At 47.2% G+C, this 16,183-nt stretch overlaps 2 protein-coding genes and 2 long non-coding RNA genes across 8 annotated transcripts in view; 2 read left to right on the top strand and 2 right to left on the bottom strand.

Annotated features, from left to right (window-relative positions):
• On the top strand, positions 1–4,369 carry KCTD2 (potassium channel tetramerization domain containing 2). Its single transcript, XM_015880253.3, has 6 exons — positions 1–389; positions 759–867; positions 1,273–1,364; positions 2,053–2,148; positions 2,375–2,500; positions 3,027–4,369. The coding sequence occupies exons 1-6, from the start codon at positions 114–116 to the stop codon at positions 3,054–3,056; spliced, it is 729 nt and encodes a 242-aa protein (XP_015735739.2). The 5' UTR covers positions 1–113; the 3' UTR covers positions 3,057–4,369.
• On the bottom strand, positions 890–10,036 carry LOC146757349 (uncharacterized). 5 transcript variants are annotated; one of them, XR_014936910.1, is made up of 8 exons: positions 9,898–10,036; positions 9,686–9,785; positions 9,262–9,397; positions 7,784–7,903; positions 6,428–6,547; positions 5,537–5,643; positions 2,352–2,537; positions 890–1,582 (listed from the first exon to the last, which is right to left on the bottom strand). It is a non-coding gene; the product is annotated as an uncharacterized LOC146757349 (long non-coding RNA). The 5 variants fall into 5 exon arrangements; XR_014936914.1 differs by lacking the exons at positions 7,784–7,903; positions 9,262–9,397; positions 9,686–9,785; positions 9,898–10,036 and adding an exon at positions 6,838–6,973 and having other exon boundaries at positions 890–1,319; positions 6,428–6,539; XR_014936913.1 differs by lacking the exons at positions 7,784–7,903; positions 9,262–9,397; positions 9,686–9,785; positions 9,898–10,036 and adding an exon at positions 6,838–6,955 and having other exon boundaries at positions 890–1,319.
• On the top strand, positions 9,731–16,038 carry SLC16A5 (solute carrier family 16 member 5). Its single transcript, XM_085523220.1, has 5 exons — positions 9,731–9,839; positions 9,965–10,211; positions 12,163–12,306; positions 12,778–13,641; positions 15,029–16,038. The coding sequence occupies exons 1-5, from the start codon at positions 9,819–9,821 to the stop codon at positions 15,262–15,264; spliced, it is 1,512 nt and encodes a 503-aa protein (XP_085379346.1). The 5' UTR covers positions 9,731–9,818; the 3' UTR covers positions 15,265–16,038.
• LOC107322335 (uncharacterized) overlaps positions 14,995–16,183 on the bottom strand; it is a 3,927-nt gene continuing 2,738 nt past the window's right edge. Inside the window, exons 2-3 of the long non-coding RNA XR_014936915.1 lie at positions 15,693–15,831; positions 14,995–15,129 (exon numbers count right to left, since the gene is read on the bottom strand). This is a non-coding gene — a long non-coding RNA (uncharacterized LOC107322335). The remainder of the gene's footprint in view (positions 15,130–15,692; positions 15,832–16,183) is intronic.

Here is a 16,183-nt window from a genome sequence, read left to right on the forward strand (position 1 = left end):
GCGCCGGAAGCGGCGGCGGGGCGGGATGGCGGCGGGGGGCGCTGAGTGAGTGAGTGAGTGTGTGTGTGTGAGTGCCGCTGTGTGAGTACAGCCGAGTGCCGCCGAGTGCCGCCATGGCGGAGCTGGCAGCGGCGGAGTTGCCGCGGGGCCGCACGCCCAGCCCAGGTCCCGGGGCGGTGCCCGGTCCCGGTCCGCCCAGCCCACGTTCTGCCGCTCCGGGTTTCTCCGGTTCCGCGCCGGGTGCGGGTCCCGCCGCCGCGTCCAAGTGGGTCCGTCTGAACGTGGGCGGCACGTACTTCGTGAGCACCCGGCAGACGCTGTGCCGGGAGCCCAAGTCCTTCCTGTGCCGCCTCTGCTGCCAGGACGGGCCCGAGCTCAGCTCCGACAAGGTGAGGAACGCCACGAACCGCCGCTCGCGGTTACCGGTACCGCGGGGTTCGTACAGTGTCTGTGCGATGTTTGTGTCCGTTCCATTGGGAGCTCGATCCGGGCTGTGACACGGTACCGGTCACCGGTCTCAGCAAAGATGGGGGATGACGTTTGGGATGAGCCGGGCCGTCATCGCTCTGAGCACAACACCCGGCATCTCCAGCCGGGTCAGACACAGAAAACAATCCCGGCTGAAGCCTGGAGCCACAGCTGCATTTCTCAGACAGCCCAGATTCCCACAGGAAAAGCTGCTCAGTGTGTCATTTGAAAATGAAATGTGTCTCCCCGGCACCACTTAACTCTGCTTCATTTCTGTGCACACCCAACAGGATGAGACAGGAGCGTATCTCATCGATAGAGACCCTACGTATTTTGGTCCAATACTGAACTACCTCCGACATGGGAAGCTTATAATAAACAAGGAGCTCGCAGAAGAAGGTAAGAGAAACATACAAAGGAAGAAGATCTGCACGCAGTGATTTATAGCACTTTTAGAACAGCATCTCTTCTCCATGAACAGACAGCAGTTCTGAACAAGCAAGGAGCTTTGGTGACCTTCCCCTGAGTGTATGATATTAGAGATTGTACCACAGGGTTTCTTATAATCCCAGAGAAAAAGGAATAATCCCTCTTAAATGTTAACTACAAAGCGGGACAGCAGCTCGTTTTCTTTCAGCCTGGGAGCACGAGGTCAGTGGTGCAGTCCCTTAATCATCCAGGGATTTTCTTACATGTGGGAAAGGTTTGGAGTCAGTAGCAGGAATCGCACTCCTGTAGCTGCGTTGTGTTTGTTCTGCTCTTTATAAAGTAACAGTTTATCTCTGCTTTTGATTCCTTCCTTAGGGGTACTTGAAGAAGCGGAGTTTTACAACATTGCGTCGCTTGTGCGGCTGGTGAAGGAGCGGATACGGGATAATGAGAACAGAACCTCTCAAGTAATGCACATGAATATTTGCATACTGAAGTCAGTCATTGTCTGTAGCACAGTAGGAGGATGTGGCTGTAGGTGCTTCCAGTAGAAGTTTTTAACAGTGTTTGTTTTTAACAGTTTTTGACAGTGACTATCAGTGCTTTTAGTTAAAGCTAAGGCATAACTAGGAAATATGTCCATTATGGTTTCACAAGTACAGGCTACCAAGTCATCTTGTTAATACTGTAGGGAAAGACAATGGACAGTTAAAAGTGCTATGAACAAAGATAGGGAAACAAAACAGTCTGCTCTGGGAGGTAAGGAATAGTTCGGCTCTTCTTTCCCTGAACCACATTCTGCCCTCTATGTCAGTTGCTGTGGCTGAACTGATATCTACATCCCAGTACATTCAATTTCAGGACAGAAACATTATTTTAAAAACAGTAAATGTCTTAGGAAGACCACGGAGTGCTGCTTTCAGTGGCACATGGGCACCTGGAAGGCTTTTAAAAAGCATTCTGACTCCACGTAGCAGTTTTATAATCAACTGGATGATCACAAGAATGAGACCTCAGGATGCCTGTGTGGCTCAAACTTCCTCAAATAGCAAGCAGACAGAGCAGGAGGCCCCATAAAAGGCTAATTAGTTTCCTAGCTCGATACCAGTAGAACAATTGCTAAACTCCTGCTTGTTTTTATTTTTCATTCTTTAGGGACCTGTGAAGCATGTTTACAGAGTCCTGCAGTGTCAAGAGGAGGAGCTGACACAGATGGTTTCCACCATGTCTGATGGGTGGAAGTTTGAACAGGTACCAGTAAGGTGTCTAAGTGTGTCTGGTGCTTGTCCGGGTAACAGCCTTACAAACACACTTTGGGAAAGCCTGTGACATGGGGATATGAGAAAGGATTTGGCCTATTGGCACTTCAAGTCAGAACAGGTCTCCCTGAACACTCCTAGAATGACTGCAGGAATAAAGTAGAAGTCAAGATTTACTAATAGAATCATCCTTACCTTGGTTGTCTTCTGTCACACAGCTGATCAGCATTGGATCTTCATATAACTATGGAAATGAAGACCAGGCAGAATTCCTCTGTGTTGTGTCTAGGGAACTCAACAATTCTACCAATGGCATCGTCAAAGAGCCCAGCGAGAAGGCAAAGGTGAGGCATCTCCTCACACGTATTGTCTTGAATTCCCCTATGAAAAAAAAAACCACATCTTACACTAGGAGATCCATAATTTGCAGCAGCAGTTCCATATACCAGCTTTCATATTTCCTCCTGTCTGCATGACCTTCCCTTCTTAAAAGATTTCCTGGATTACCGTATATTCAAATTAAGGGGGGGAAAAAAGAGGAAAGACTTGAAAAAGAGAGGATTTTGTGACTGATGGATACTGTAAGGAAAAGATTGACATTGTTTTTTCTTCTTCAGTCCACGCATTTTCCTCAGGTTAGCAACAAAAGATGACATTTTTAACTCCTGGCAGGCAGCTACAGCATTTCTAGAGAAGAGACTCTGTTTTAACCAGCCTGTCATTCAGTACAGTAGCATAAAAGCCAGCAGGCTACTCTCTCATTTCTTCTCTTGTTAGACTACCTTTCCTTCCTCTACAAAAACCAAAGAATCGTGAACTTTCACTTCTAAACTTGCCTGAGTTATTTATAGAGGCTCTCTTCTTTTTCAGATTCTTCAAGAACGAGGATCTCGGATGTAATTTGAGCGTCCACTCCTCTAGAACTCCAGATGTCAAAAGGGCAATCTAGCAGGGCAGAGCATCTCTCCACAGTGCAAACTTGCCCCTGTACAGTAACCAAGCTAATGCAAAGCCAAGCCTGTCCTGCCAATTATGAGTAATTCTAGTCCTAACCAAAGGCTTTCCTCCTGTTTTGGAGAACAAGAAAGGAGAAAACTCTTCCAGGTGGATAGTCCATTCCACAAGTATTTATTTTTTGGCCAGTACTGTACTGAATTTTTCCTACAACAGCTGCACTGGGTTCCCAGTTGGATTATTTGCAGAGGTTGCTCAGGTCCACTCAGCCTTGTGGTCAGTCCTACCTAATGCAGGCTGCCATGGGTGGGAAGATGTGTGTGACCCGTGCCACTTCTTGCACCTATGTCTACAAGCACCAGAATAGCGCAGAGACCTTGCAGTGCTCCCTCCTGATCAGCCGGTCCCCCACAGATCAGAACAGGGCTTTAAAAGGAGGGACAAAGAAACTACTTGTAAAAAACAAACTTTTTCATTCTTGCTTTATATCTGTTCCTTATACAGTTCCTAAGAGCTGAGCTTAGATACTAAGGGGAACAGAGTTACGTGGACATCTAACATGGGTTTTGCTGTTAACACTATTACATACGGGCTCCTGGAGATTTCCAAAGCCCATTGATTCTCATGCATAAAAATAGACCTGTGTTCACCCAGAGCAGTGACAGAGTAATGGTTCTGTCCTGTACACTTCTCTATTGAAGAAGGGTGGTGACATCTTCCCCTTCAGTACCTTGCCATGACCATATATCTACATGGTGCAAAATCACAAGGTTAGGGACTCATTCCTGCCAAGTTCAGCTTTGCCTTGTCTGCAGCAGCATGGGCTCTGTCAGCTGCCTTTTCACCAAGGGAGGACTGCGGGCAGAATTTCTTTTGTACTGTAGCAAGCAGGTAGGTTTGATTTTACCCACAGGACTCTGCAGAGGAGATCCACTATTTACATGCAGTGATTTAACTGCATCCTCCCTCATGTCCCCAACCTTTAAAGATCACCTCAAATTACACAGGGGCATCACAGAGTTGGGGGTGGGAGGGGGGTGTGTGAAAAGTTGCCAAACTGTTGTAATATATTTTGTCCAATGTGTCAACTTCTGTGACTTTTTTTTAATGCCTTGGATGGATGTGCAAAATGTTCGTTTGTGCCTCTCTTGAACTCTGATCTTAGCCAAATCGCAGTCACTGTTTCCTCTCTGTTAAGCTGTGCCATCCCTAACCAAGGGCATGTCCCTCCTAGTCTGGTAAATGAAATTTGTTAGGAATTTGCTGCTGTGCGTTTTTCTTTCATCCCAGCTTTGTTCTTTGAAGCCCAAACTGTTGCTTCATGCAAAGCTTCAGAGATGTTGGAATTCACAGACATGGACAAGCTCAGAGCAGATGATTCTCTATAAGGTATCAGAAAATTCCTCACCTGGTTTGAAGAGTCCGGTTCTTTCATGGACAAACTCAGCTACCTGTGGTCTCCTTACAGTGCTGAGATGGAAATAGGCAGCTCTCCTGTCTCATCACTTATTGCTGGCAGGGCCTGAGAGTAGCAAAGCTTACCAAAGGTCTGACAACCAGTCCAGCAAACAAGGCATGCAGCAAAGGTGCGGCGCAACGCAGCTGCCCTTGGCCTCTTTTGGTACACACTCATGCCTGTCCTTTTCCATCTTTTGCCAATATACCACACCTCCACTGGAGGCTTTGCCTCGTCCACAAGAATGACCGGTCAGTTATCTGTTCTAGCTTAGTCCTGGTAACAACAGACCATGCCAAATGTCTTTGAATTCATATCCTGTCAGTTATAGCCTATTGAAACACTTGCCATTGTGCTGAAGAACCCATCTCTCCTTCCCTCCATCTGCCCCATTTATAATGTAGTGAGATGGTATTGCTGTGATTAGGGCATACACCTTGGCTGGGCCTAAACAACACTGTGATCTTATAGATATCTCTCCTCTGCCAGTATCTTGTAGTCTCAGTCATTGTGCTCTCAGCTGAGAAATCAAAAAGTACACGTATATAAGTTAACAGCCTGGAAAGCACTCTAATTCTCATTCATTCGTGTTCTCTCCCTTCCTTGGAGGAGGGAGTTTCTGGGAACTGTTAGCAAATATCAGACTGAAGGTGACTGGGGCTGGGTGAGCTGCATCTGTCACATCAGTGCCAGCTGAACACCTCACATTCACAGCAACACTAATGAACTCACAGGAAGGGAGACATTCTGTTCAGTACAGGTCAGGCAGGTAAAAGCGATACCTTGTTCCAAAATGCCAGGCATAGTAAAGCCCACGGGAGATTGCCTCATGCAAAAGTGATAGTGATAGCATCACACATCACACATCGCACTCCCTCCTGAGCCACAGAGAGACAAAAAAACCAACAATTCCCAGCTGAGCAGAGCAGCTGTTTAACTCATGTTTAACTCATACATGTGAAAGACTTACCAAAGCTGCACCTTGGATCTCCCTTCACGCTGCTCTCTGCAGCGAGGGCTTGTCAGTGCATTTGAGTCTTCTTGGCTTCAGTTGCACAGACACTGAGTTCATTAGGGCTGTCATAGAAAAACAGTCTGTTCCTGAATAGCCCTCATTGTTGGATGATACTTGGGACCAAGCACAAAGACCATGAAGGTACAATCCCAGTGGAGGATTTCTCCTTCCCTGATAGTGTTAATGACCTGTACCCCCAGGCCAAGGGCCGCTCAGCAGATACACCAGCTGCATCTCTCTTGCTCAGCACAGGGCTTTTCCTTGTCACCTTTCACTCAGTCACAATATGTCAAAACCAACAATGAAGATGAGATTTGGCCCGTTCACTCAAAGGCAGCACACTGCACATGGGGGGAGAGGTACTGGATATCCAGAAGTGTTTGTACCTCCTGGGAAAGTTCACTTCAAAACATTAATCCTGGGAATGGGAAGTGAGACTCTTCAGGGTTTGGTTTTTAAACTGGCCAAAGTTGTTCCATTATGGCAAGACTGGAGAAAACCTCTAATGGCGTCTTTGATTCTGTACATTTTTAAACAGATTTTCTCAGGGGTGACTGATGAGGCAGCATCGAAGGAGCGGCTCCCAGCCCTGCAGCTGGGCTGCAAACCCCGAGGTTTTGTACAGTTTATCACTGTCGGTGCCCATTGCTACTGTTTCTCTTTGTTTATTTAATGTGTTTGAATTACAGTTGAGATGCTGCAATTAATTTGTTTTTCCAATAAAGGTTCTGAAATGGGTTTGAAGCATATGAAGAATGTCTGCAGCCTGTGCTTTCTGTGCACCCATTCACAGCCTTTCCAACACAAATAATACGTTTTAGGGGAAGAAGGATATAAATTAAGTACCTGCATGTGGTTCTCATTCATTTGCGATGACTTGCCAAGAGGAAAAGTCCTGTTAGATTGTGGAGTCCTTCTTGGTTACTTTCAGAGAACAAAGGCAAACTGAAGCATTTCTCTGATTTTCTCATACATAAAAGAGAAAAAAGAGACAACGTGTCAAGATTTGGCGATGCCAGAATTTAAGTAACAGTCGTGATTCAGGCCTGACACAGGGAGGGGAAAGGAGGAGGGGGAGGAGGGTAGATGAGTAAACAGTGGGGAAACTTGGATGAACTTAATCTTACTCTGAACCAGAATTTGCTGCTGCCCACTGCAGCTGCCCTGAGGCTGCTGTAAAGCAGCTGAGCAGGGAGGGCTAAACACATGCCCACAGCAGAGCTTGGCACTGAAGTTGTGCAAGATGAGACACTCACCACACGGTGTCATGCAAGGGGTGCATGCAGGCACGGCAGCAGAAACCACAGCTGAACCAACCACAGCTGAACCACTCCAGTAGGTTCAGGACAACACCTTCAAGCCTTGTCGACCCACCCCATATCTGCATGCCAGACAGGGCTGCAGCTTAGTTGAGGCATCTGTCAGCATCCAAACTCATGGCCTAAGGCTCCAACAAAGGGGAGTGGAAACCACAGCTGCATTTTTTCTCTCTGCAAGTCTAGGAGATGACAGAGCTCTGCCCGCGGCCATGAGTGCATCTCAGTGCCCATATGCTGTCTTGGTTTTCACATAACACTGTGGCTCACCCTCTGCCCACGCTCTCCTGCACCCTGGGCAAAGTCACATCTGTTTGCAGGTTGAAAGCTCATAAATATTTGTAACCCAGCTTACTGACTTGTTTGGGAAATAAGGACCGTAGTCACATCCTTCCACCTAGATCTGGTTTTGAAATGGTCACTGAAGATTTAACCCAACTTCTATCCCAGCAAATAACCCCTGAAATACCTGATCACTCAAGGAGGGCAAGGAGACATCCCAAAAAGAGAGCAACACCTTTTTATCATCATCTTAGAGCAGGGCTGTTTCTCTGTCTGCACCTACAACACAGCTAACAGCAGTGTTGTTTACACCTCCTCCAAACAGCCACTCATTAACTCCCCATTAATGAGAGCCAACTCCAGCATGAAGATGCCCAAGCGCATCTTTCTCAGATCGAGCTCTGAAGCTTCTGGACACCAGACATCAGCACACACAGGACAACATGGGGAGGAACACAGCATCAGGAGGGCAAGGACCAGCACGCAGGAGAACCACATGCAGTCACCCACCAGGGCAAGCTCTATCTTGACAGATTCCTCCAAGCCAATGGAAGCTGTCAGCACTTGCACCACTACATCAGTCACTTCAGCTCTCATTTCCTACCTCCAAGCCAACGTCTTCAGTACTGGGAGAGAGTCATTTTTGAACCTCCAAAACAGACATCCCACCTGGTATTCCACCTGTGTTCTTGGTAACCGATGAGCTCAGGGCAGTCAGGCAGAGCTGAGACCAAGCCAAGAGAAGAACAGTACTGGGATATCTGCCCAAAGGCTGCGCTGGGCAAGGAGCCAGGCTTAAATGCAACTTGGGAATCAAAATAGGTGGGGAGAATGTGGGGGAGGGGAGTCGAGTCAGATGAAGCTGCTCAGCCTAATTAGGACCTATCAGTGCCAGCAGGACTCACCCTTTGCAGGGGAGAAGGTGGGAGCAATGCTGTGATGTTGAGAAAGTCACCTGGCATAAAACACAGGATGAAAAGGAACTTAAAAAGTCACTCATAGAGATGTTTACCAAGAGAAGTGCTTGGCTTTCCTACCCCCAACAGACACGGAGTGACCCCCCAGAACTTTACTACCCAGCTCCGTTTACAGTAAACACCTGACCTCTGTGCACACAACCTATTTTACATTCATAAACACTTGCCCAGCTCACACTGGGCTGAGGCAGGGCAGCAAGAGGATGCTGCAACCATGCAGCAGGATGCAGAGTGAATGTACTGTGAACTAGAGAGCCTTTCCCCCTGCTGCCCTCCCTGCTCCCAGCCATAGGTATCCTACCAGCTCAGAGCTGCCCCATCCACACTCCTGGTTTCTCCTCCCATTGCTGTGACCCGATGAGCAGTTTTGGATAAGAACTGGGCTGCTTTCCTCACAAGGTAGCCCACCAGCTGCCAGCTCTCACTGAGGCTGATGTATAGATACCATCATCATCTGCAGGAATGTAAAGCTCTTCCAAGGAGAAGGAAGAAAATCTGCTGGACACGCTCAGACATTGGGCAGGGCAGCTGGGAACAGAGAGGAGCTGTGCTTCTGCCTTTTTTTGGGGGGTTTGCTGTTGCCGGGGAGAGGTTTTAGGCCGTCATCCAGCACATTCACACCAGAGACACAAGCACTTGAATTAGTTGCATTATCTGCACCCAGCTAAAGTGGACAAAGGATTAAAGTGTGCTGAGCACCACCACCATGATTTGCATGTGAGAGCCCCTTCCCACAGGCCCCCTCTGCTTGCAGCCCTTTTTTTCCCTGGCTGCGAGCCAGCCGGCACAGCAGCCCTGTTTACAGAATGATGCTGAGCTTAACGTTGCAAAAGACTCCATCAGAGCTGCTGGGCAGTGCCGGAGCAGCAGCACCCAGCACACCACGATGAGCCGCCCGCGCTGCGCTTCTGCCCCTCGCATCGCCAGGCCTGGTCCAGCCCCAGGTATGGAACTGATTCTGAGCATGTTGCCATGGCGAGCTTGAAATAATGAGCAGGAATGAGTTATTATTCATTTTTAAAGCTGCACACAACACTCAGCTGTAGCTATTGTTGTAGGGGAAGGACGTTAGTCGAGTGCTAAATAAATACTGTGTGGTGCAAACCTTATGGGTGCTTTTCTTGAGCTTGTCCAGCTGCCAAAGATTTGTTTTGTGCCTTTATGCGTGTGAAATGCTCGTTGTGTCACACTGCTGATCTCACAGGAAGCAAACCTGGGATCTCTCAGAAGCAGCTCCAGACCTAAAGAGATAAAGCAAAAGCACATCTTAGATCACTGGATCCTAATTAATCAGTGACTTCTAAAATGTTTTTTCAACACTAGTGATTTGAACCATATGTGCAGTATGACTGTATGCTGCCACATGCGAGCTTTATATGTTTCTATTTTTCTTGGCATTTGCAGGGTTTTTTGCTCACTCCTCTGTGTGAGGACTTGGTGACCTTAGCAATTGCCAGCAAGGGGACTCTGTATGATGAAAGCAGGTGAAAGGGAAAATAAGGGCGGAACTGGGTAAGGCCAGTTCATACCTCAAGGGAGGTGTGGTCCCATTCTGTACCTGGCTGCGCTCACTGTCTTGTGCAATATAAAAGGGGAAGGCAGTCATTTCTCGAGCAATCTGCCAGGATCCTGCAGAGAGAAGGAAGGGAGGCCCTAGAAGAAATGCAGAGCAAGAAGTCCAGAGTATGCACTGCCAAGGGCTTGGGACACGCTGGTGCCTCTGAGCCCAGGGAATACCCACAGCCCTTGTCTCCGTAGGTCCGTTCCCTGTGCTGAGGGCTGAATGGTAGCTGCACTCCCTTCCCCAGCAGGCTGCCGGCGAGCAGAAAGAAGCCATGGCCCAAGGAGGAGCAGCAGCGCGGGGAGCTGCCAAAGTCCAGGACCAGGGATGGGCATGGATGGTCCTGGTGGCCGCAGTGGTGCTGCAGGGGCTGACGCTGGGCTTCCCCTCCTGCATTGGAGTCTTCTTCACTGACCTCCAGCATGAGTTCCAGGCCACCAACAGCGAGACGTCGTGGTTCCCCTCCATCATGGTTGCTGTGCTGCACGCAGGCGGTAAGTAGAGGCCATAGGGATGCCCTCTGCTGCCTCCTGTGGCTCCAGCATGGACATGGGGCCTTAGGAGGGTACCCAGCATTTCCCTGGGGAGGAAGGGACAGGGAGGTCGGTGCAGGTTGCTCAAAGCTACTTGCATGCTCACAGAGCCCAGCACCAAGTGTCCGCATATACCAACTTCTCATCCACCACTCTAAGAGATAACCAAAACGAGGAAGGTGGATCTCTTTCTCAGCCCAGCTTCTCCAGGACAATGAGAACTTAACTATTTTTTACAGTTATGGTTAAATAAGCTGGCAGCCACCACTGGATCTGGGATACTTTCTTCCATTCCATTCCACGTACCTGCTCTGCTCCCCCAGGCCACCATCTGAGGTTCAGGGCTGAGAGCAGCTCCTTGGGCAGTGGCACAGTCCATGTGGACTCCAGTTAGCAAAGCACAGAATGACTCCCACTGAGCTGCTCCCCTGGTTCACAGTTGCCCTTTTCCAATACTGCTGACAGGTGACACAGCAGTATGGGGAAAAACAAAAAGCAGAGCCCTGAGTCGTACTGATGTGATGGCTGCAGCAGGTTCGATATCACTGTGCAGTACTTGGCTGATAACTGGACATGGGGGAAAGAGAGTTTGCACCTTAGCAGAAGCAGCTGGGCCCAGAGTTGCAAGGCACAGAAGGAAAGACCTCGGGTGAAGCAGCTGCAGAAGGAATCGGCACTAAGTTCAACAGAAACAGAGCGGTGCTGTGGCTGTTTGACTTGGGAAGCTGCTGGGCACGACCTTGGTCTGGGTGCCGTTAGTGGGAAGGAAAAGAATGGGAACCAATGGCTCTGGGAATGGTCTGAAAAGCAGCTCAGTCCCAACATGCCGAGGAAAGACAAGTCTGGCAGCATCTGTAAGGAAATATCAATTCTATCTTCAATAATTAAGTAATTGTTTTGTGGGAGGCTGGGACCGCAGTGAAAGTTAATATAAAGACAGCCAATATAGATCCAAAAGGGATTAATTGCACAAGAAAAGAGCAGCCTCATGGTGATCACATTCACCAACAGAATTTGTAAGGGCATTGCAAATACAACTCTCCAGAGTCACACTAGTACAAATGCAGCAGTTTTGTTGGGAAATAACACAGTCACTGGCTGTATCACAGCCTGATGAATACTTTTTCAAAGGCCAGTCGAAGTCCAAGGTGAAAATCTCCCAAGCAGATCAAAATACACACAGTCCTAATGCTAATAACATTCAACTGCTCGCTTGATTATGCGGATTTCATTTCAAACCAAGTCCTGCTTTAGGTCACAAATATGCCACAAGTTATTTACCCCACACTGACTGATTCCTAATTCTGGAGCTTGCAGCCTTTTTGAATTTGCCTACATAATTTTAAGTGTTAAGAGGAGGAAAAAACATTAGTAATAAAGCCTGGAAAACAGTGCAGATCCTGGCAGGAACACAAAGTGAAGCTGCCATCAACGCCTCCTCTACCAGAACATGCAGAGAGAAATGCTTCCCATTGGCAGCCTGCAGGTCACAACTATCCTTACCCTCTCCCAAAGTCCATGACATTAGGAACCTTGTTATTTACCCCACTCTCATAGAACTCACCAAAATTGCCAAAAATTATTTGTAGAACCGATACAACATGAGAACAGAATCACACTTCCAAAACTTTTACCTACTATGAATCACAGGGAAGCTTAGGAATCCTATTTAATGTCCAAAACCCAAGCAGATCATGGGTGCACTCCCATTAGCCAACAAGCTGACCAAGCTCTTTGGAGGATCAGGGAATGCATTCTCTACTTCTGGTTCCATCCTTAAATTTCACTGCTGGGACAATCTGCAGGCTCTCCAGCCTAAAATGTTTGATAACTGCAGCATTCCAGCACCCACAAAACAATCCTTTCTTCCCTAACAACCTCCTTCTTATTTTACTTTTCTGACTGCTCCCAGGGCCTCTGTGCAGCATCCTCGTGAAGCGCTTTGGCTGCAGGTTTGCTGTCATGGTTGGAGGCCTACTCAGCAGTGTGGGCATGGTGTCCAGCTCCTTCTGCAAGTCCCTCAGCCAGCTTTACCTAACAGCTGGCTTCATCACTGGTAAGTACAAGGAACAGCAGCAAAATCCAGCTGCTGCTCTGGGAAGTGGTAAAAGTCCGGTCTAAGCACTCACATTTTTCACTTAGCTGTAAAACAGAATAAATCAGAATCCCACAGCTCAGCAGAAACTGCATGCTGGGTAGGTTTGCCTTTCACACCCATTTAACACACACCTCACCCAGTCAGCTCATATCAAAGTGCTTTTCCCTGGAAAAGGCTACAGGTCTCTGAGGGGAGAGCAAAGGAGCTTCACAGCCTTTTGCCTTTGAACAGGGAATTGTTCTTCCATCTTGCAGTGCAGTGTTGGGATAACATCCTCATTTGCCCTTCATTTGGGATTACTGATCATTAATCTCTGGGGGCTGGGATGTAGTCACCTGTGGGAACATTAGGGTTTGGGGCTCTTTTCACCTTGTAAGACACTGCAGAGACATCACGTACTGTTGTTTTCTCTTTCATTCTTATCTTTAGGTCTGGGGTCATGCTTCAGCTTCCAGGCAGGAGTGACTGCACTGGGCTACTACTTTGTGCGGTGGCGAACTCTGGCCAATGCCATGGCATCCACTGGTGTCTCTATTGGTTTGACATTGTGGCCGCTTCTTTCTCAGTACCTGCTGGATGAGATGGGCTGGAGAAATACTTTTCTTATCTTTGGAGGAATACTGTTGAACTGTTGTGTTTGTGGTGCTGTTATGAGACCAGTGGAGTTTGCAATGGGATCACTATTGCAGTTTCCCAGCCCAGGAGAGGAGCCAGGGAGTGGAGCGGAAGAGGCTCAGCTGTCCAGTGGAACATCTCCCCAGCTAAAGCTCCAGGAACAAACCAGGAAGATAGCGTGCTTCCAGGCACTGCAGAAGTACCTGGCTTTTGATATCTTCTGTCAAAACAAAGGGTACCAGATTTACACAGTTGGAGTGACATGGATGATGATGGGGTTTGTGTTACCCCATGTCTACCTTGTACCTTATGCTATCCAGAACGGAGTGGAGGAACGCAGGGCAGCCCTCCTCATCTCCATTATTGGATTCATCAACATCTTCATACGTCCTCTGACAGGGCTGCTCTCAGGACAATCAGTCTTCACAGGGAGACGCATCTACCTGTACAGCCTGGCTGTGCTCCTCTATGGGCTGAGCAACTTCATTTGCATTATCTCAGCCGAATTCAGCATGCTCATCTTCTACTGCGTCATCCTCAGTATAGCCATGAGTGGCATTGGGGCCCTCACATTCCAGGTGCTGATGGATGTGGTGGAGATGGACAGGTTTTCAAGTGCTCTAGGGCTCTTCACCATCCTGGAGAGTATCACACTCCTCATTGGACCCCCTTTGACAGGTGAGAAAAGCTATTAAAGCAAATTGGAGAAAAACAAGGCTTTTAGACACTGATGACAAGTGTTCGGGAGCATACTGAAGAGGAATGAATGAGTTTCCAAGTCCACACAGGCAGCTGAGTTACACAGAGGGAGCAATATAAAAGGGAGAGTCAGAAAGGAATGTCCTTCTCACAGCTGAACAAGGATAATTTCTGTAGCTGCCCAAGTGCCTCTGAAGCAACTGTAGATGGTGAAAATGTTGCACATTTGGCAGGCAGCTTCCATAGGCATGACAGCAGTGAGAACTCCTTTCCCTTTGAGTGGCAGAATACAGACAGGAATTACAGTAGTAGGATCATGCTGTCATAGAACTCTCACTGCTTTCCCAGTATGCACTGATTTATCTATGAAGTCTCAAGAAACTGCAAACATCCATACATGTACTGTGGTCAGAAGTATTACCAGCTCTACATAATTGAAGCAACTTTATAGTAAAAGCCCCTTCCACACTTTGTTATTCCTGGTTCTGGAGTGTATTCATTTTTGTCTGAAGGCAAGAAAGGAAACTAGTTATGGCCTCAAATGTAATGAATTACTCACAGATTTCACAGTTCACTCCAAAAACCACTGAATGACTTGTCCAAGAAGTACCTCCCTGGAAGCACTCAAGGCCAGGCTGGATGGGGCTGTGAGCAACCTGTTAGAGGCTTGGGTTGGAAGGGACCTTTAGGATCTTGGTACAGCAAGATAAGCTCAATTTCTTGTTGAAGATCAAAAATATGTTGAAGACTTATCCATATATAAATAAGCAACCTGTTGAGGAGACATCATATATTTTGCCTGAATGCCTTTTGCCCTTCTATCTCTAGTGTTAGGGTTAAAATACTCACTTGACATATTCTTCTAAATGTTGTGCATTGAGGCACTCAAAGTTAGTTGCAATGCCCAGTGTGCTGCGAAATTTTCTCACACTATTACAAGTTTCCAGATTCAAACATGTCAGTCTTGGAAAGACTTCCTTATTTATTTGCTCTGTTTTCTGACCTGGGTTGTACTAAGGTCATTCATTCCCAAACCCAGAAAGTAGCAGTGACACAGAGGTCCTCTGGTAAGTAAACGATCAATCAGTACATGGGGAAAAAGTTACAATTTCCTTCCTTTCCTGATTTCTCTGTGTATCAGAAAATACTTCTCACAGAAACAGAAACACCGCCTGATAAATGACTACAAACAAGCTTTAGAATCTGGAGAACAGATCTTAACTCATTTATGAATGCTTATCTTTTCTATGGGGCATCTTCCCGAATTGGTTAGATTTATCATTTCTATAAATGTCATTTATATGACCTTTATATGATATGTGTCTTTACCACACTTCCTGTCTTTAAGCTGTGGTTTCCATTTCAGGTCTCCTGGTGGATATAACCAGTGATTTCCGCTATGTCTTCTACACCTCGAGTTTCTTCCTGATATCAGCTGCACTATTCATGGTGCTCAGCTTCTGTGCTCTGGAAAAGAAAAACAAATTGAAAGACACCTCAAAAGTACCTCCAGACAAGTCCACCATATACAATGAAACACCAAAGGAATCACAGTCTGAAAGTCAACCCACTCTAGCAGTTATGCACATCACAAGCATATGAGAATAATTAACAATGATGTGTTTGCACAGAGCCACACGAGACCCAGCCTGATGACAGATGAGAAAACAAGGGTCTGCATCCCACAGCCATCACCTGCCTCCCTGCACATCCACTCGGTGGGGCTGTGTCAGACTCCATGTGAGCAGTGTGGACCGCAGGCTGAGCCCAACACATGGTGCCAGCTGAAGGACAGACTGTATTTTCCTAAAGCAGGCCATGGGACAACAGCCATGGCAACCAGCTCTGAGAAATAAAAGTAATGTCGATTCAACTGATTTAAGGTGGTGCCTTTCTGAAGTCACTGGAATTTCATATACACATTCCTCTCATTAGCACTGGTAAATAATTACTGATGGCTATGCACAACGGTAGGTCTTGCATAATTATTACTTGCCTACTCTGAACACGTAGTTTTGGTGCAGACTTACATGAACTTTCCTGGTAGTCTCCCACGTTGAGGAAGGGGGAATAAGGCAAACACTTTGGACTGGAAGCGTGTTGTTATTTCCCACATCTCTAAACACAGTGCGGAGGCTGCCAAGTGAGTCACACAGCTCAGGCAGGACTCTGCAAAGACCAAATACTTTTTTCTACAAGCGATATATGAGTTATTCAAAGCTTCAATAGTTCCATGCCAGAGCAACAAAAGGACTGAAACCATACACTGTCTGCTTTGTATAATCAGTAGTGTCTCAAGTGCTTCCCATGTATCATAAAAAGAGAATAATGGCTTCTACAAATACATCTCTTTCCAGCATTAACTGGAACCAATTATTTATTTGTTTGTTTATTTATTGGGGGGGGGGGGAGGGGGGGGAGGAATTGCAAAACAACACAGGGGAGCAACACAGAATGAAGGTAAACATCCACACACAGAGCCAAATTCAGAACCACTGGAGTTCCCCCTTGTGGAAATGAA

Source organism: Coturnix japonica, chromosome 23 (genome assembly GCF_054131305.1).
Source record: "Coturnix japonica strain WE chromosome 23, WE-NBRP24, whole genome shotgun sequence".
NCBI classification, from domain to species: domain Eukaryota; kingdom Metazoa; phylum Chordata; class Aves; order Galliformes; family Phasianidae; genus Coturnix; species Coturnix japonica.

Coding starts and splice junctions, on each gene's coding strand:
- KCTD2 (XM_015880253.3), top strand. CDS start 114: ATGGCGGAGCTGGCAGCGGCGGAGTTGCCGCGGGGCCGCACGCCCAGC. Junction 390..758: donor CCGAGCTCAGCTCCGACAAG/GTGAGGAACGCC, acceptor CACACCCAACAG/GATGAGACAGGAGCGTATCT. Junction 1,365..2,052: donor ATGAGAACAGAACCTCTCAA/GTAATGCACATG, acceptor TTCATTCTTTAG/GGACCTGTGAAGCATGTTTA.
- SLC16A5 (XM_085523220.1), top strand. CDS start 9,819: ATGCAGAGCAAGAAGTCCAGA. Junction 10,212..12,162: donor TGCTGTGCTGCACGCAGGCG/GTAAGTAGAGGC, acceptor GACTGCTCCCAG/GGCCTCTGTGCAGCATCCTC. Junction 12,307..12,777: donor AACAGCTGGCTTCATCACTG/GTAAGTACAAGG, acceptor TCTTATCTTTAG/GTCTGGGGTCATGCTTCAGC.